This window comes from Camelina sativa, chromosome 17 (genome assembly GCF_000633955.1).
Source record: "Camelina sativa cultivar DH55 chromosome 17, Cs, whole genome shotgun sequence".
NCBI classification, from domain to species: Eukaryota; Viridiplantae; Streptophyta; class Magnoliopsida; order Brassicales; family Brassicaceae; genus Camelina; species Camelina sativa.
In genome coordinates this window covers 28,036,346-28,056,452 of record NC_025701.1, presented here as the reverse complement: position 1 = coordinate 28,056,452, position 20,107 = coordinate 28,036,346, and the positions used below count along the sequence as shown (strand labels likewise).

The following is a 20,107-nucleotide window of genomic DNA, read 5'->3' as shown; positions in this document are numbered from 1 at the left end:
AGGATTTTAATACACGTATAATTTTTAATCTCACATCCGGCAATAATTAACAGGGATTTTATACTTGTACTTATCAAGAGATGGGCAGATGGTTTATATACGTACTAGTTTCGATTCTAGCTAGCTAGAAACTTAAACCCCTCAAAAATTTCATTATTTTCATTAACTAGCTACTAACTCGTGGTAAGCACGAACTGAATATTTTTCCTATAAATTTAAAAATTTTAAAATTGATTTAGGATTATAATGTTTAATAATTGTATAATTAATGTAAGTTTTTGTTCCATAAAAGTTAATTGGGCTAACATTTAGGGTGTTTTTATAATATCGTTTGGTGTATAGTAAGATTATTTGAAAGTGTAGTTTGATATACAGCACATATACGTTTAATAAAGTTGTGTTACGTGTGTAATCTGATTTAGCTAATATAAGGCACATTAACCTAATTTTTAAGTGTGTAATTGTGTTACGAATACTAAAGAGATAAATTAAAGTTTGTGACACCAACCAATCGAGGCCTTTTATAAACTACATGGATTGAATTATGTGAGTGCGCAAGCCAATAAATTTATAATGAACCGGGCCTGCCAGTGCCACAAGCTAAGTGTGACTTGGAATGAAAGTTAGTTATGGGACGAAAGGGTCAAGACCTCTCTATCTCTCTCTCTCAAACGGATTTTGCTTTCCCAAATATCGAAGTTAATTTTGTTTAGATATTACTTTTTTGAGGAATCAACAAATAACTCAGAACAATGAATGTTACAGTTTTTCAAGTTTCAAATTTCTGGATGCAGTGTAGACCAGAAGAGCTCAAGTTTTTCTCAGGTACAAATCGTCTGTGGCTCAGCTTGAAGATCCTCCGTTCTGTTTTCGTTTCTTGGGTGATGGCGATTTAAATAGGTTCCGAACAGATGTTAATGGATCATCATCAACCTGACAACATCACATCAAGAAACATCGAAGACATTAGAAGTTGGATTTTTATGAAATAAGAATAATATCAAAGAATATACATGGTTCTAGTTCTTAAGGAGTTGATAATTTATTCCATTTTCAGAGTCAGAGCGAATCCAGAAAATAAATCAAATCAAAAATAAAGTCATGCGTTATGGAATTGTAACAAGGAAAAGGACATAAGTTACTCCAGACCAACAATAGTTTAAATAGCTTTGTGCTTAGTTTGTGGGATATATTAATCGATCCTACTATTTGTTGCTACAAAGGGGTTTATATGATCTCATGTTGAGAAAACATGAGAAAGGTCACAGGTGAGTTATATCTTCTCATTTGTAATAGCTTTCTTCCATATTAACTAACATGTGTAAAAGAATTGAGAGGAATNTTCTGGATGCAGTGTAGACCAGAAGAGCTCAAGTTTTTCTCAGGTACAAATCGTCTGTGGCTCAGCTTGAAGATCCTCCGTTCAGTTTTCGTTTCTTGGGTGATGGCGATTTAAATAGGTTCCGAACAGATGTTAATGGATCATCAACCTGACAACATCACATCAAGCACCATCGAAGACATTAGAAGTTGGATTTTTATGAAATAAGAATAATATCAAAGAATATACATGGTTCTAGTTCTTTAGGAGTTGATAATTATTCCATTTTCAGAGTCAGAGCGAATCCAGAAAGTATATCAAATCAAGAATAAAGTCATGCGTTATGGAATTGTAACAAGGAAAAGGACCTAAGTTGCACCAAACCAACAATAGTTTAAATAGCTTTGTGCTTAGTTTGTGGGTTATATTAATCGATCCTACTATTTGTTGCTACAAAGGGGGGTTATATGATCTCATGTTGAGAAAACATGAGAATAGTTACAGGTGAGTTATATCTTCTCATTTGTAATAGCTTTCTTCCATATTAACTAATATGGGTAAGAGAACTGAGAGGAATGTGTTACCTTGAAGAGGGAAGATGGTGATGGTGATGGTGGAGTCTGACAAGCTCCTTTATGGCGTTGTAACGCAGAAAGAGTTTGTCGCCATCCAGGGCCTTTTCTACCCGTTGACCAGATCCAAGGACAGAAATGTCTATGTTGCTTGATTGGATCAAATTCCATCTGTTTGTTTGACGTCAGTGACGTTCCTGTATCTTCACACAGAAAGATGTGTATAAGCATAGTTTAGCTGAACAAATCTCCTAATGAGAGCTTTCAAACAATTAGCTATGAGCATAGTCTCATTAGTTTGGATAACAATTACTGCCTGTAAAAACTCCCATTGACAGTCTTAGCAATTTACCTGCACTTGAATCCTTTGGTTTGTTGTTTTCAGGAAGATTTGATCTTACTACCATCATTTGTTTGTTGTTGCTTTGTAGTGCAATATCACTCTCTATATCAGTTGAGTTTCTTCCTCCATCAGCCTTCTCTCCTATATCATTCACCACTTTATCGCTATTTTGTGTAACATCACCGGTGTTCTCTGCAGTTTTACTTTGTTGATCATGAGTTGAACTGACATCGCCATGATCATGATCTCTGGAGTAAGAAGCAAGTCTTGACCTCAAGTTCCTCCCGATAATAGGCAACGATATTGTTGCTTTGAAGTTTTGCTTCGTCGCTGGGGGTCCTCCTGCTATGGTAAACTTTAAGCTTGAAGGTTGTTTTTGAAGGGTACCACCCCTGGGATGTTTCTCTGCATTAATTTCGGTATCACCAGTGACTCTACACAACTCTAGTGGTCTCGGAACAGTTGAGAAAACCCATAGACCAACACAGGCGCCACAGAGCTTGCAGTCCAGTACAACAGAACTGGGATCAGAGTTTAATGTGTCAGGATGAGTTGGATTGTCATTATTCCCTGATACTCCATTTGGAATCGGGGTTGAATTAGCGATTCTTAGAAGCTCGCGGGTAGCAGTTTCTGGCAGTAAATCAATAGTATCTGTACCCCTAGCAGCCTCACTCGATTTATCTTTGCAGTCCACAATATAAGGAAGTGCCCGCGGTTCCCAGCCAGATAAACTGATAAGTTTTTGTGCCTGCAAATATCAATGCATCAGTTTTACTATCAGATGACACAAAATACCAAAAGCCTCTCAGAAAAGATGTCATCCATAGTCAATAAAGTGAGCATATGAACAACATTGAATGAATCAAGAAGAAGAAATTGGACAAACCAAAGTAAAATCTATTGATAAAGGCACAATAACGAAGGATCAACCTATTGTACCAAAACCATATAAGTACCTAAAAAAGCAAAACATGGACATGGAAATTCCAGAGGCTGAAACAATAATAATAGCATTGCAAAGGGCTCTACGTTAACTAGAATAATTCAGAATTTTTAGTGAAGGTCAAACCTGGTAGAAAAGTTGAGCCGGACTTGCTCCAACATGATTGATAAGGGATTCTGTTTGAGAACATTGGGTAGCAGTGTCGCCAGATGCAGGTGATATAGGTCGTTTGAGAAATTCCTCAAGATCTGAGCTCCTCATGTACTCGATGGCTGATGGTGAAATAATAGGCAGGGCCAAAAGTCGAAGTAAAGCTTCTGACCGCTCTTCATGTCTATCAACTAAATCCTGCGGTGTCATTGAAGGAAACTCAGAAAGCGTTTCTTCGCATGAATTATCTATCCATGGACAAAGTAATTTGTGTCCACTATCCAACTTTAAGCTGAAGACTGATGCCGCTTTCTCCACTGAAAGATCACAGAGAAGATATTCAATTGCAGTGAGGACACACCATAAAACCACTATATCAAAGTATCCGTTACATAGAGATGATTTAACAAAAAAACATGTTAACCATACCTTGTTGCTTTGACCAAGAAGATGGGGCTGAAAAATAAAGATGAGCTCCACAAGATTCACAAGCTATAGAATCTGCGTCATCATTCACCCACCCTCTCCTTGCGCAATTTACAGCACTAATAACCTACCACCACACACCAAAAACATATAATCAGCAGACAATTTCATAACGAGAACATACCAACCACCAGATCGAAATGACTTGAATGCTAATGGAAGAAAAATGTCGTTTAAAAGGTAACAAGAAGCAGACCTGGGGTTTGGCGAACCATGTCATGGACTTAAAAGTAGCTAGCCTCCTCATAAGATCTCCTCTATCCCATGGCCTGCAAAGACCAGACGGTGATGAACCGGCAGCGACTTTCAAAGCTGAAGACCTATCAATGGTAGCTAATCCCGTCTTTGGCTCAACCAATGCTAACGCAGATGAAGGATTTGGACGCTTCCTGCCTCTTGACTGTTGCTCTGCAGATGAACTACAGAGACCAAACGAATACATAAGCTGATGCAGAATCATAACATGAACACATAATTCACAAGCTCTGATGCCAAAAATATCACAAACTCAACTAAGCCTCTGAGGTTAGTTCATACAAAATGCAATGTGGATGAAACAAAATACAAAAATCACCGTAGCAATCTCCACACTCCAATCAGCGAGAAACGATTCTGGAAATCTATAACTAAGCTACTTGAAGATGAATCGATCCATGAAAAAAGAAACTGACCTGGTTGAGGAAGAAGGAGGCTGAGATTTCGATGGGGTAAAGAGCTTGTCCATGATTTGGTGAAATCTCTTCTCCGAGTCTTGTGCCATTGTTTATCTTCGAGAAAAACGCAGCTTCTTCTTGCTTGTCTTCCTACAATCCTATAAACCCTAAATCCTTACAGATTCGCCTCCGTCTTCTTCGTCGCGGCTCAGGTGAACGAACGAGTGGGTTTAGATGGCGGTGGCGACGGAGTAACTCCGAAACGATGGGATCTCGTGTCGTTTTAGTCCTCTTCTGACGCAGCAAATCCAAAAACTCTAAAATATTTTACTTATTTCCATAAGTAGTCCCTATGATTCTTAATTAGTCTATGTATCACCCAAACATTTTAAAATAGCTTCAAAAATCCAAAAGCTCATCAAATTAAACTTTACGAAATTAATTCAAACAAATCTAAAATCTCAAAAAAAAAAGAAAAAAAGAAGGAAAAAACAGTTTTTTTTTTTTCTTAAGTAGTCGTCGTATTTCTTTGAAAAATTAATTCGAATTTCAAATAGCAAATAATAAGTCAAAACAATATCTAGTAGATATCCCTCAAGTTGTGGACAAGCCAAACGAAACGAACAAACCTAGCTGCAACTCTTTCTCACACACTACTTAAACTCAAACCTTAACATTTTCTCCAAGAACTTATCAGAAAGAAAGAAAAGAATTTCAAATGGGTTCACAAAAGGTTTTTCTCCTTTTGATCTTAGTACTGTTTTACGTGGTTTCACTTGTGTCATGCACTGAATTTGAAGCTGGAGGAGAAAATGGTTGGATCATACCACAATCTAGTAACCAGAGTGATATGTTTAACCAATGGGCTTCCAAGAACCGGTTTAAAGTTGGCGACACTATCCGTAAGATATTCTTTTTTACTTCTATAACTTATCAATTAGTTTATGATCATTGTAACGCAGGTTTTGACTTTTGTTTTTTATTTGGTGTGTAAAGGTTTCAAGTACAAGAAAGACTCGGTTTTGGTGGTATCAGAAGACGAGTACAAGAAATGCCAGACGACCAAACCGGAACTTTACTCGAACCACGACGATACGGTTTTCAAATTAGACCGACCAGGTCTGTTTTATTTCATTAGCGGCGTCGCGGGCCACTGTGAGAAAGGTCAGAAAATGATCATCAAAGTCATGGAGGTTGAGCCTACGCCGCAATCTCCTCCACCTTCTTCGTCCCTACACTCTTCAACTCACAAGAGTAACCACGCCGTGAGGAAAACGAGTTGGTTCATTGGTGTCGGTTTAGTTACAATTTCGATTCTGGTTTTGACATCTCTTAGTCTTGTGTAGTTTTGGTTTTAGACTTTTATTAGTCTATGGAAGGAAAACCATACGACTCGGTTATGGCGGTTCACCCGTGGACTTTTAATCCGGTTTAGGTTTTAGTGATTTAAGGGTCTTCATTCCATTTGGTTTTTTGGTTACTTCACAGCTTTAAAATAAATGAAACTCTTCTCTTANATTATCCATTATATTATCCTGTTGACAAAAAAACAAAAAAAAAAGTTTATTATCCATTATATTATAATTTTGCTAACTCCTAGTTTATTATCCATTATATTATCCTGTTGACAAAAAAACAAAAAAAAAAGTTTATTATCCATTATATTATAATTTTGCTAACTCCTAGTTTTATTAAAATACAAACGTTTCACCTTCTTTTGATCATATAAATTTATCATATTTTTACACTTGTTATAACGAAATGGAAGTGACAGTCTGATACACCCAACCATGAAATTGTACAATTTTTTCAACAAAAACATTAAAACATCCGAACATACAAATCAACTGAAAAACAAAAAAAATGGGAATGCGAGTTGTGGATACCACGAATGTTACTTGTCCGTTGACACCTTAACAAAAATCAACCAAAATATTATTCTTAAGCGTTTTAAACCTTATATTAAAAACAAGATACATTAATCTATTTTTATTCATAATAGATGGTCAATATCACGTTCAGCCAACGGCTAATAAGAGATACACGTGGTTACTCATAGTTGGTTCAGCTTTTATACACAAAAGTCTCGAGGTACAACGTGAGAAGCTCTAACAAAACGTGAAGGTCACAACTATTATCAAAGGCATGTACAACACACACGAACACAAATAGAGACAAAGACAATGATTGTTCAGACAAGTTTCGTACCTATTTGATTCTCTACATTCCTCTCTCTCACCAAACTCACATACACAATTTCTCTCTTTCTCCAAATGTTTATATAAATACACCCACATATAGACCTAACTCGCATCACAATTGTGAACAAAGAACGTTTCTTAGGAGAGAAAACTTAAAACTAAGGTTGAGAGAGAAATGAGGAAGTTTGGTGTATCATTTTCCGGCGTAAGCCTTTTACTGACCGTGCTTCTAGCAGCAGCAACCGCGGCAGCGGAATACTATAACTACGGAAATGCTCTTGACAAGACCTTTTTGTTTTTTGAGGCTCAGCGATCAGGAAAGTTGCCAGCTGCTCAACGTGTCAAATGGCGAGGCCACTCTGGTCTCAAGGATGGTCTTGCTCAAGGCGTAAGTCCATCATATACACACATATTAATAATGTACTAGTCAGATTCATATTATCTAAATCTTTACAAAAATAATAGTTCCCGTTAAATATCATTCGACTAGGATATGTGATTGTTAATGTCACCATCATAATTTATATGAATTTATAACAACAGCAATAAAATTAATATAAAGATATTAACTGAAAAAGATGTAAAATGTACAAGGATCTGTTGTCATCAAGACAAAATTTGGTAGATTTTAATTTGTAAGAAACTCGAAAGTGCTAATTTCAATAAGAAAACATCATGTAATAAAATGATATTGACGTTTTGTGTGTGTATGAATGAATAGGTGAGCTTGGAGGGAGGATACTATGATGCAGGAGACCATGTGAAGTTCGGTTTACCAATGGCCTTTGCAGTGACAATGCTATCGTGGGCAGCGGTTGATAACCGGAAAGAGCTATCCGCTTCGAACCAGATGCAACAGACACTGTGGTCAATCAGATGGGGTACTGATTACTTCATCAAGGCTCATCCTCAGCCAAATGTTCTATGGGGTCAAGTTGGAGATGGAGAGTCAGACCATTATTGTTGGGAACGAGCAGAGGACATGACCACTTCAAGAACAGCTTATAAGCTTGACCAGTACCATCCTGGCTCAGACTTAGCCGGTGAAACAGCTGCTGCTTTAGCCGCTGCTTCCTTGGCTTTCAAGCCATTTAACTCCTCTTACTCTGCTCTCCTCTTAAGTCATGCCAAAGAGGTTCGTTTGTAGTCTGTTCAATCTCTGGGTTTTAACAGTTTGGGGGTATTTGGTTTATGAATCCGGTTTGGTTTAGATTCTTAACATTTTGAAACTTTATTGTGTTTTTCAGCTATTCTCATTTGCTGACAAGTACAGAGGACTATACACTGATTCAATCCCAAATGCAAAAGCTTTCTACATGTCATCTGGTTACTCGGTATAACCCTATTGATCTCTTAATATTTTCATCATTCATTATCTTCTTTCATTGAACGTTGTTCCAATACTAAAATGTCTATGTTGGGTAAATATCTTAAAGGATGAGCTTCTTTGGGCTGCGGCATGGCTACACCGTGCCACCGGGGATCAGTATTACTTGAAATATGCTATGGACAATGCTGGTTACATGGGAGGAACCGGCTGGGGGATGAAAGAGTTCTCTTGGGATAACAAATACGCCGGTGTTCAAATCCTTCTCTCCAAGGTATAATATTCCGGTTAGTTCGAGAATGTTTTCCCGCGGTTTCAAGAATACTAATCTTTTGTTTCATTTGTGTGTGTATAGGTCTTGTTAGAAGGGAAAGGTGGTGTGTATACTTCGACATTGAAGCAATATCAGACGAAAGCTGACTACTTCGCTTGTGCTTGTCTCAAGAAGAATGGTGGTTACAACATTAAAACAACGGCTGGTGGGTTAATGTATGTTCGAGAGTGGAACAATCTTCAATATGCATCTGCGGCTGCGTATATTCTCGCGGTCTACTCAGACTATCTCTCTGCAGCAAATGCTAAACTCAATTGTCCTGATGGTTCGGTTCAACCTCAGGCGCTTCTTGACTTTGCAAGATCTCAGGTCATTCTTGAATCCTCCCAAGAAACCAAAACAGTTTACTTGTTGGTTTAACTCTGCTAACTGAGGTTTTTTTTTTTTCTTTTTGTTTGCAGGCTGATTACATTCTTGGAAAGAACCGTCTAGGAATGAGTTATGTAGTTGGATATGGACCGAAGTATCCAATCCGTGTTCACCATAGAGGCTCTTCTATCCCTTCAATCTATGTCCAACGTTCTTCTGTAAATTGTGTACAAGGATTTGATTCTTGGTACAGAAGGTCTCAAGCTGATCCTAATATTATCTATGGTGCGCTTGTTGGTGGACCGGACCAGAATGATTACTATTCCGATGATCGCTCAAACTACGAGCAATCGGAACCAACTTTATCTGGAACAGCTCCACTTATTGGCCTATTCGCTAAACTCTCTGGAAACTTAGGTAACTGAACTATAAACCTTGATCTTTAAGTCTTTAGCTTTACTCTTATCTTTGTGAGCCATGACTCATGGAGTGATGTAATGAAATTTTGTAGGATCTTATGGAGGAGGATTATCTAAACCTTATCAAACTACAAAACCACCAGGTTTGATCTTTTTCTGCCAACAGCTTCCAATGCAACTTTTATACAGTGTCTGATTCTCATTTTCTCTGAAACTGTCACAGCTTCATCGTACACAGCAACACCAACAACATATTACAGTCCAAAACAATCAGGTGCACAAATCGAGTTTCTTCACTCGATAACAACCAACTGGATGGCCGGGAACACAAGATACTACAGGCACAAAGTGATCATCAAGAACAATTCTCAGAAGTCCATATCAGATCTCAAGCTTAAGATTGAAAATCTCTCAGGACCTATATGGGGTTTAAACCCAACGGGACAAAAGAATACGTACCAGCTTCCACAATGGCAAAAGACTTTGAGAGCAGGACAAGCTTACGATTTTGTCTATGTACAAGGTGGTCCTCAAGCTAAAGTCTCAGTTTTGAGTTACAACTAATTCATTTTCCTATTTCTTTTTGTTTATGCTTTTGAGTGAAAGATGTGAAAGTAGCCAACCAAGTTGAGACTAATTCTGAGAAATGTAAATTTGTGTCCCTTGGGAGAGAATATTTTAGTCTACCTAAACAACTGAATCGTAATGAGGCTCATACTTAGGTAAAATATATAAAGAAGGACGAATATAATAATTAGATTTAACACCCAAACCACTCAAAATTGAGCTTAATTTAACATTCAGACAAAAATTTAAGGTTCTGACAGAAGCGAAACTAGAACAAAAAAAGAAACGAAATGATAAAAGGATGCGAAGTATCACAAGTTAACAACATAAGAAGAGACTTTTCTTCTACAGAAGCTTCTACTCGAAATCGCCAAAGGTAGTCTTCTTACCTGCAATATACAAAAACAGAGAATTAATAAATGACATTGTTACTAGTTATAAAGAAGAAGCTAGATACATGAATCAAGATCAGATTTTATGTACCTGAGGGAGTAAAACTAGGTCTTCCACGACCACCATCTCTTCCTCCTCTGCCACCACCGAAACGACCACCTCCACTTCGGCCACCGCTGTTACCAAAACGACCACCACGGCCGCTATCTCTACCTCCTCTGCCACCGCTGTTAAAACGGCCACCACGGCCGCTATCTCTACCTCCTCTGCCACCAAATCCACTACTGGTATCTCTCGGTCTAGGCTCATCAACTACAAGACCCCATCCTCCCATGTCACTTCCATTTAGTTCCAACGCCTTCTCTTTGCCTTCTGAAAACTCAACGTAAGCAATACTGAAAAGAAACATTTATGTAGTTAGCATCTCACATTTTAACAGATAGAATTCACAAACTGGTCACACAGATAGGGAGGAAGAATTGACAAACCCTTTGGAAGCACCAGTTTCACGGTCTGTGGGAACAGAGACCCTTGTGATCTCACCGCATGAACCGAAATGTTCCCTCAATGCGTGCTTGATATCTTCCTCAGACTGAGCAGAGTCAAATCCCTTAACGAAAACAGTTTGACCATCACCACCACCACCACTTCTGAAGTTGTTGCTATAAATTGCAGAAGAGAGAATATAATCAACCAATGAACAATTTCACAGAAACAAATCTCCAACATGGAAAAATTAACCTACCCTCCGCTTTGAGGAGTGAATGCAGGTCTCTCGCCTCTCTCTTGAGCAATATCAAGACGAATCTCACGGCCGAGTAAAGGTCTACCATGTAATTCCAGAGCCTAAAGTACAACAACAGACGTTAATCAGCAATCATAGTCTCAATTTACGAATAAAATATTTTTATTCAAGAGTTAACGACTCTCACCTTCTGTGCTTCTTCCGCAGAAGCAAACTCAACATGGCCAAATCCCCTGAAACTTCCATCTTCTCTACTGGTAGAGAATCGAACATCAACAACTTCACCAACTTCCTTGAAGAAATTCTCGCTGAAAATGAAAATGAGACATCAGGCCATGAAAACATTCACCAAAGAGAAGAGAAGAGAGATCATAGGGTCAAAGAACATACACATCTGATCTTTCAATATTGAAAGAGAGATTGGCAGCAAAGAGTGTCTTTGATCCGCCAGCAGCAGGAGTGGATGGTGTCTTTGGCTGAAAGTCAAAGAATTGCATGATGCACAAAATTAACATCAGAATATCCAAAAAAAAAAACAGGTTACAATATTACAATATATAAAAGATACTATCAGAAGGATCCTTTACCTGTTTTGCACTTGATGCATCAACCATTTCTACATCGGAGCTCTGTTTTAGTTACAGAAGAATATAAATAATATTAGTAACTTGCAACAAGAGATAGAATAAGCTTCAGTAGCTAGCGGAAACATTGCTGGTACCTTTTTCGCTGGGGTTTCTTTCTCGTCTTCACTTTCATCTTCCTCAGACTCGCTAGAATCATCACTACTGCTCTCCTTTTTAGCCTTCTTCTGGGCAGGTTTCTCATCTTCACTTTCCTGAAAATATCAAGACCCATGAATGAAGTCAATTACAGAAATATAAAGAATGCAAAGCTGCTTATAAAGTACCACAAGAAAAACAAATTAAATATGTTAAGCCAACCTCCTCAGAATCTTCATCTGATGAATCGGAGCTGCTTGCAGCCTTGGTAGCTACCTTAGCAGGAGCTGCCTTCTTGGCAGCAGGTTTCTATTTTCATAAACAAAGTTAGTTAGAGATCTATTTTAAGATAAAAAAATATTCAAGTATAAGATATTACAAGTATGAGAAAAAAGTTATCACCTCATCCTCAGATTCATCATCTGAGTCATCGTCGGATGAAGAATCTTTAGCAGCTGGCTTGGCACTCTTAGCAGCGGGTTTCTTTTCAGCTTCCTAGTTATTTACAATTAGTAAGGTAGTTAATTATATATGTATTCCCACAAATTACTCTAAGGTGCATCTATCTTATGAGGTGCTTACATCTTCATCAGATGAATCCTCGTCAGATGAACTCTCTGCCTTGGCCTTTACAGCGGCTTTAGCAACTACAGCTGGCTTCTTTGTTGCAGCAACTTCCTGAGATTTTTAGTAAAAAACGAAGTCTTTTAGACGCAAGCTCAAATGATAGAAGGCTTAAAATTCCATAACATATATAAGAAATAAACCTCGTCTGAAGAATCATCCTCAGAAGATGAATCATCTTTAGACTTCTTTGCAACAGTTCCGTTGGTAGCAGCAGCCTTCTTGGTTGCTGGCTCATCGTCTGAAGAGTCGTCAGATGAGTCATCACTGCTTGAAGCAGCCTTGGCAGCAGCCTTCTTGGCCGGAACCTTCTTAGCCTGACATATATTAGTTATGGTCAGAAATCACACTCAACTTCCATACTCAGACCAACAAATAAATCAAGACAGAAGTAAGTATACCTTCTCCTCCTCCTCGGAATCAGAGTCTGAGGAGTCAGAGCTCTCAACCTTCTTAGGCACCTTCTTCTCAGATTTTTCCTTCTGGACAGCAGCAATCACGTCTTTCTTCTGCTTCTTAGCGCTCACTTTGGTATCAACATCATCCTCAGGCTCTCTCTTACCTAAAGAGAAGAAACATTCAAAACTAAAATCAATAACAGTTCAAAACTCAACACTAAAGGCTTCAAATTCAATCTCAACACTGAAGGTTTCAAATTCAGGATTCACAAGTCAATATACTATAGAGCGCTTATTGTATTCAATCAATAAATATTCCCAAACTAATGAATAAAGAGCTCATATACGTTCACGAGCTAAGCAAATCAAACAACTTATTCCAACAGCCAGCCATAGCATAACGAGCAATATAGAAATTAAAAATGAAAACTTTCAAACTAAAACTAGTTGTGTAACAGAGGGGAAAGCATATGAGGTATAAGGAAGCCAAAGTTCATACCTTTCTTCAAAGGCTTGGTGGCCTTAACCGCAGCAGGAGCTGCAACAACCTGAAAATCCAAAAAAAAAACACAAACAAAACCTCGTTAAATTCGTAAGACAAGAGATTCAAAACAGAGTAAGAAGAAGAAGAAGAAGAGAAAAGAGAGAGAAGACTGCTAGGTTACCTTGGTGGCGGATTTAGGTTTACCCATGGAGGAACTGAGAAAAGAGAGAGAAGACTGCTAGGTTTTCGAGAGAGAGAGTAAAAAGAGAGGCGAAAAACCCTAGACAGCTGCGTGAAGATATTTTTCTCAGCTTAGGGTTTTAGAACATTGTATTTATAATCATTTTGATTAAGGTTTGGGGGCATAAGGGTCTTTGTTAGGTTTTTTCATCTAATGGTTGTCTCTTCGCACGGGTTATTTGATCTGTACCGTCCACGTGGAAAATATCTGATATTTCTTTATTTGCTAGATATTTTTATATTTCGTATCAAGTGGCAACGGTTGGAAATAGGTCAAAGCGGAGGAGTAGAGCGCCTCCTTTTCTCTCTGTAATGGGCTGGAAATTTTAGTGGGCTTTTTTGTAGGTTTGGGTTTTATTTAGTTAAAACATGATTTGTGTGTCTTATTCTGTCCAGCTTCTTACTTCATGTTTCTGTTTTTTTTTTTTCCTAATACAAAAGGAGAAAACCTTAAAAATCGGTTTTGTGTAGTAAAAATCTCCAATATAGTAAAACAAAGTACACAACATTGTTTTGTATACTATATAATTTTAATAAGTTAATTACAAATAAGTTATAGATTAATTGGTTACAAGTTAAATAGTAGGTGCAACCTTGATTTATTTTCGAAAGATTTTATTACTAGAACATGTTGTTTCCAAAACTTTTAAAAAGAATATTCTAAAGAATCATTTGATATCATCTAACTTACCATATTAATTTCTTTTATTAAATTATTCATCGAATAAAATCTTTTGATATCTAACTTAACATATTAATCTGTTAATTATCATTATATTTCACCTCTCATTTTTATATATAAGTCTATTTTGTGAAACAAATAAATTATCAAATTATTTATTATAATTAAAAATAGTTTAATTTTTGGATATACCATAAGTTGAATTTTTAAAAACAAATATAAATGATTCAATCTATAAAATATTCTAATTTTAGTAATATTATTCTTTAAAAATAATATCTATTGAATTAAAAATTTTACTGAGTAACGGGTCAAAATTTGAATATTTAGGTTCAATTTCATACTTTTTGTTGAATTTTATAATTTTATATAATATAATAAACTTTAAATTTTATATTTTGAAATTTTTTTAAAATATTGAAACTTGATATAAAAGTTAGAAACTATAAACACTCTAAATAGGTTTGTTATAGCAATGTCAATAATATGAAAGAATTTCAAAAAAACCAAGTATATTAAAACAAAAAATATAACAATATATTAAATTACTCATAATATAATAACTCGCTTTTTAAAAACCAAATTTACAAAATTATGTCTTATAACGACATTCAATTCATGATGTAGAATATACATTGTTGAAATAATGTCACCTACATAAACTAATACAACATATTAAATTTTTATTTTAAAATAGAAAATATACAAATTTTGTATAAAATAAAATTTAACCAATGTTATAGCACGAGTACTTATCTAGAATCATTAACAATATAAAACTTACAAAATAAGTGACTTTTTCAAGTCATTATATTCAGCATATGATTTTATTGCATAATATTTTATCCAAAAAAAACTTTTAAAAACAATCACATAAATTATATTTTATATAAAAATTAGAATATAAATAAAATAAATTTTAACCCGTGCTCTAGCACGGGTCTTTATCTAGTACAAAAATATAATGTGTAACATATAAATTAGATTAATTATTTAATAGAACTACTTTATTTCTACATATGATTTTTAAATCACTATACAATTTTATTCTTGTTTTTGTGACATAGACTCTTAAATTTTGGAAAGCTTTAAGTACTACAACAATTTAATTTGAAATAAAATTGATTAATTGTTATGAATAATATTATATAGTGTACATTTAAATTTATAAATTTAATTTATGTAAACATTGTTATAAATATGAATATGTTATTTGATATAAGTAAATAATTATTTTGTATCTAACCTTTTTTTCCCAAAGGGTTTTCAATTATTTGATTTTTTTAGTTTATAATGCATTATGCATATGATATTCTTTTCTTTTAAATAGCTTTGTATCATCAAGCTCCTGAGAAACCCAACCAAACATAATACATTCTTACTATGTTTCTAGTACTCTATGTAATTGATAAGAGTCAAGTTATTGATCAATTATATTTGCAAATCAACATGTGGACTATATAACTTATTGTGTGAAGTGAAGATATGATCATGTTGGGTACGAGTTTTATATGACAAAGATTTAGGTACTAAATGTTGATGAATGAATGCAAAAGGTTGTTGTAACATTGTATTTATATAAAATGGGAACTTTTGTATACAAAAGAAGAAAAAAAAAAATACCAAACGCATGCTTCTTACAACTTTTTTTTGTTAACATAGATGGTAGCTAGCTAGTTAGTTAGTAACTTAGTACTAGTCCATCAGCTACATGAAATGTTAGTCACATAAATAGTAGATTAAGTAAAGTATTCATGGAAACAACAAATTTTTTGGTCAATGCCGGTCAACACTGGTCAATATCGGTCAACACTGGTCAACGCCGGATTCCGGCCAAGTAACCACCGGAGTTGAAAGTTTATTGTGTTGTAAACATAACCTATGTTTGTTTATGGATGTCCTTATGTGATAACAATAGTTGACGTAGTTAACAAGACATTTATATTGTTTGTATGTGCGGCTATGTGTTACCGTATACTTCAAGTATCTGACAAACATTTTTTCTTACTTTAAAGTATTCGAGAAAATGAATTTTATCTTTATTGTGTATATTTTAAATGGTAACTTAGTTTGTGAATTAGGAAGACAGGGTGCATAATGAATTTTATTGAAACAATAAGGGGGCGGTGTGTAAATGTTTAAGTTTGTCTCTAGAAACATCTAAACCCCTCAGCCATCTTCTCAATGAAGGAAAAAAAAGATTGATTCTTCAAATTTCAAGATTTTTGATTTTGTCTCTCTTTGTCGAAGATTGTTTCCCCCAGATATGGCTGAAGACGAGATCGTCGCTCCCGAACAAGGTAATTCCATGGCTGAGTTTGTAATCATCCCGTTTCCATGGCTGAGTTTGTAATCATCCCTAATCCGATTGAAGTCATTGAAGAGAGTTCCTTCTCCCAAAAATATGTGAGCAAGATACGGGAAAATGGCCAAAATCAACCCCTACTATTTGTTGAACGCTTTTTCATACCTAAACTTCAACACTCTGCAAATAACAATATGAACGGTATTAAATTCAAATTTGCTAAACGAGCTATATGAAATATTGTCAATTTCAACATCTACTCGAACGATTTTAAGTCAGAGTTTAACAGTGCTAAGTCAGACGACCTCTGGCTTCCACGTGACACTTGAACATACCAAAACTTAGTCGTTTTGGTCATTTTTAGGTGTGTTGTGGCAAGAAAAAAAGTGTTTCACAAAAAATGGGGTATTGAAGTCCGTTCTCAGATGCGTTGGTGACTTCATTTTTGGTTATTTCTTGCCACAACATACCCAAAAATGACCAAAACGATGTAGTTTTCGTAAGTCCTAGTGCTACGTGGATGTCAGGAATCATTTGACTCAACACCGTTGAACTCTGACTTAACACTGTTTGAACAGTCGTTCAAATTGCAATATTTTATATAGTTCATGTAGCAAATTTAAATTTTAATACAGTTTAAGTTGTTATTTACGAGGTGTTAAAATTTAAGTATGAAAAAGCGTTCGACAATTAGTTGGGATTGATTTTGGCTGTTTTCCGGAGCCAGATACACCGTTGAAGGTTCTCTCTACTCATTCCTATTTAAAAACATAGTTAAAATCTCTCGAAATCAGTTTTTTTAATTAATTGGTAAGTTTGATTAATGATGAATATGAGATGATTTTACATAAATTCTTAATTTAATAACAAGAGCTTCTAAATTATTTTAAACAATTTCAAATAAAGAGATTTTAAAATCACAAGTTTAATAACAAATGTTTTTTTTAAACCAATTTTTTTAAAGAATCCAAAACGACATATAATAAACCCAAAATTACATATAATTTTTTCTTTGTAAAATCGGAGAAAAATTCCATCTATTTTTTATTTAGACGTTTGATACCTCGTTTTTCCTGGAATAAAAATACTTCATTTATTTATTTTTTTTTGAAAAAATATAAACCAAAAAATCTTTTCATATAAATAAAACAATTAAAATAAATCAACATAACTAAAATAATTTAATCCTAACATTATTTAAATAGACTCAAATACTTAACATTATCTAAATAATACAATTGAAATAAATCAACATAACTAAAATAATTTAATCCTAACATTATTTAAATAGACTCAAATACTTAACATTATCTAAATAATACAATTGAAATAAATCAACATAACTAAAATAATTTAATCCTAACATTATTTAAATAGACTCAAATACTTAACATTATCTAAATAATACAATTGAAATAAATCAACATAACTAAAATAATTTAATCCTAACATTATTTAAATAGACTCAAATACTTAACATTATCTAAATAATACAATTGAAATAAATCAACATAACTTAATAAGTCAAGAAAAGACCCTAAACTTATATTTGAATTTTAACCGTAACATTATATATAGTGTTTAACCATAAAATCTAAACTCTAATCATTTCTTGTACAATATAAACTCAAACCAACATATAATTTCGTTTAATTGTAAAATCTAAACCCTAATTAACCATTCTTTTGTTAATCCAAACAGATATAATTTATTTATGTCATTTAATTGTCAAATCTAAATCATAGTCCTCCTATATAAACTCCAATGACATAAAAATTTGTTTAATTGTAAAATCTAAATATTGAATCTTCTGTTATAAACTCAAACCCACATATAATTTTGTTTATTTATAAAATATAACCATAACCCCTCTTTAACAAACCTAAACCGACATATCATTTTGTTTAATTGAAATATCTAAACCCTAATTAATTTCATTTATACACACTCAAACTAACTTATAATTTCAGTTAATTGTAAAATCAATATTTTAATCTTCTTATATTAGAGAATATTCAAGTGTTTTCTTTTCTAATTCTTATATTTGGAATAAGATTTTTTTTTTTAGTTTTGTCTATCCTCTTATTTGTTTATGTTTGTGTCTTATCTAAGTAACTAAGTCCATTCACATCTCCATTCACATCAAGGATTTATTACTTGTTTAATTTGTTATTTGCATGGATTTGTTACTTGTTTTATTTGTTATTTATTTATTATTTGAAAAGTAAAAAACTTTTGTTGGATTTACACAAAACCAAGAGAAAAGACTGGCCTCTAGGGCTGGACCGGAAACCCAAGAGATGCCGGAGGAGAAAAAGAAAGCCGAGAGATCGGCACGATCTAGCTCCTTGCGTTTCATGGCGCCTCCCAAATTACAAACACTAGGTTTGAACTTCTTCTTCTTTTTTTTTAACAAATTAATGGACTAATTAATAAATCTTGTTCAAAGATGATGACAAATGAGAAGAAACCAAACCAGTAAATATGCAAGAAATANCATAAAGTTAATAAAAAAAAAAAAAAAAAAAAGACTAATTATTAAGTTGCACTAAACTTGGAACATAAGAGCACACGAGTGGATAACAATGTTTGTACTGAGAATCTCCAAGAGATGCTTTTTTGACGGATCCATCCACTCCAAGGATGTAAGCTAAATTGCGATTGGGGTTTATATAATAACCATTCTCGTCTAGAACGATTTTATCAAAAACCACAGCGACTTTCTCCTCCTCGTCAATGAAGAAACTCGCAGCTGTGACCGGAAACTGGAAGCCAGAGAAAGTAAATGGTGTCATATTGAGAGCTAAGAAACACTTGGTGCTCCAGGACACGGCGTCGGGCTCAATCTTAGTAGTTATCCATATCTCCAACATTGATGTGTCCCATCGCTGGAACAAAACCGCAAGCTGCTCCTCTCTAACACTAGATAGAGTGGCAGTATCTTCAACAAACCACTCAAAAGGAAGAGGCAAAAGCGGCCCAAATACCTCTCTTGTGGAATCAAAACAAACCAAGAAAGCCTCCTCGTCCACACCTTCTTCTCTTGTTTCTGAAGGCTTCTCTTTAGCAAACCAGTAAGTATTTCCCTTGAGGGAGACTCCACGGTCATAATAATCTACCTTCCCGTCTGGAGAGACATCAAGTACCCTCCATGAAGCAGAGTTAAAGTCGTAGATATTGGTCTCAACAAAGGTTTTGGGGCAAAATACATCAATAAATCTCAAGATTTTGTAGCTGCGGCTTCTATTGTCGTCGTATCCAAGAGCATACGAATAAAAGTCCAATCTGGGGAAAGTATGTGTGGGATCGATCCACTGGGTTTGACCCAAATACGGGTTCCAAACCACGAGCTTAGTGTGGTCCTTGGTGATGCATAACAACAAACCGTCGCAGTGAAAGACTTGAGATACATGGACTTCATATGAATTGTCTAGGCTAATAAGTTTACCTTCATGCTCTATACATGATGATGATGATTGAGCCTTGTCGTCGTGAAGAATTGATGCTCGTCAGATAAACCTTATAATCCATCATCAAGACCACCATAGACTTCTTCTTTGCCTTCTTTGCTTTTGCTACTCCAAGGTGCTTCTTTCCAAATTTCCTACATCTGGATAAAGTGTTCCAATTTTTACAAGCAAATCGGACTTTTCTCATGGATGTCATTGGAACCCTAGAGAGCACCTCCTCCGCCAAATCAATTGGAAGATTGAGCATCATCGTTCAACGAGGATCGATTTAACGCAAAATTAAGTGAAGGTGAACAATATATTATCAAACAGGCCACGAATAACCCACAATATATATAGAGATTACTGAAGTTTTAAAGGTCCAACATGTTAGAGTAGATATATGTGTATCTTATATTTGTATATATCTAGTATCT

The 20,107-nt window shown here is 35.0% G+C and overlaps 4 protein-coding genes and 1 pseudogene across 7 annotated transcripts; 2 read left to right on the top strand and 3 right to left on the bottom strand.

The window, feature by feature from the left end:
• On the bottom strand, positions 624-4,741 carry LOC104758193. Of its 4 annotated transcripts, none has more exons than XM_010481018.1 (7): positions 4,490-4,741; positions 4,015-4,237; positions 3,762-3,885; positions 3,309-3,649; positions 2,246-2,987; positions 1,906-2,096; positions 624-933 (listed from the first exon to the last, which is right to left on the bottom strand). In XM_010481018.1, exons 1-7 carry the CDS (start codon positions 4,576-4,578, stop codon positions 844-846), a joined length of 1,800 nt encoding a protein of 599 aa, XP_010479320.1. In that variant the 5' UTR covers positions 4,579-4,741; the 3' UTR covers positions 624-843. The 4 variants fall into 4 exon arrangements, with proteins under 4 accessions (XP_010479320.1, XP_010479323.1, XP_010479322.1 ...); XM_010481021.1 differs by having other exon boundaries at positions 1,906-2,090; XM_010481020.2 differs by lacking the exon at positions 624-933 and adding an exon at positions 1,346-1,490.
• Positions 5,178-5,953, top strand: LOC104758192 (early nodulin-like protein 1). The gene is made up of 2 exons (XM_010481017.1): positions 5,178-5,373; positions 5,468-5,953. Exons 1-2 carry the CDS (start codon positions 5,190-5,192, stop codon positions 5,815-5,817), a joined length of 534 nt encoding a protein of 177 aa, XP_010479319.1. The 5' UTR covers positions 5,178-5,189; the 3' UTR covers positions 5,818-5,953.
• Positions 6,677-9,910, top strand: LOC104758189 (endoglucanase 5). The gene is made up of 8 exons (XM_010481015.2): positions 6,677-7,060; positions 7,394-7,807; positions 7,920-8,006; positions 8,109-8,273; positions 8,355-8,642; positions 8,735-9,059; positions 9,154-9,204; positions 9,285-9,910. The coding sequence occupies exons 1-8, from the start codon at positions 6,848-6,850 to the stop codon at positions 9,623-9,625; spliced, it is 1,884 nt and encodes a 627-aa protein (XP_010479317.1). The 5' UTR covers positions 6,677-6,847; the 3' UTR covers positions 9,626-9,910.
• On the bottom strand, positions 9,798-13,312 carry LOC104758191 (nucleolin 1-like). The gene is made up of 15 exons (XM_010481016.2): positions 13,176-13,312; positions 13,010-13,058; positions 12,514-12,674; positions 12,256-12,429; positions 12,071-12,166; positions 11,891-11,983; positions 11,711-11,797; positions 11,488-11,604; positions 11,354-11,395; positions 11,157-11,242; positions 10,954-11,074; positions 10,767-10,867; positions 10,510-10,683; positions 10,112-10,416; positions 9,798-10,017 (listed from the first exon to the last, which is right to left on the bottom strand). Exons 1-15 carry the CDS (start codon positions 13,200-13,202, stop codon positions 9,986-9,988), a joined length of 1,665 nt encoding a protein of 554 aa, XP_010479318.1. The 5' UTR covers positions 13,203-13,312; the 3' UTR covers positions 9,798-9,985.
• LOC104758188 lies at positions 18,765-20,101 on the bottom strand (annotated as a pseudogene).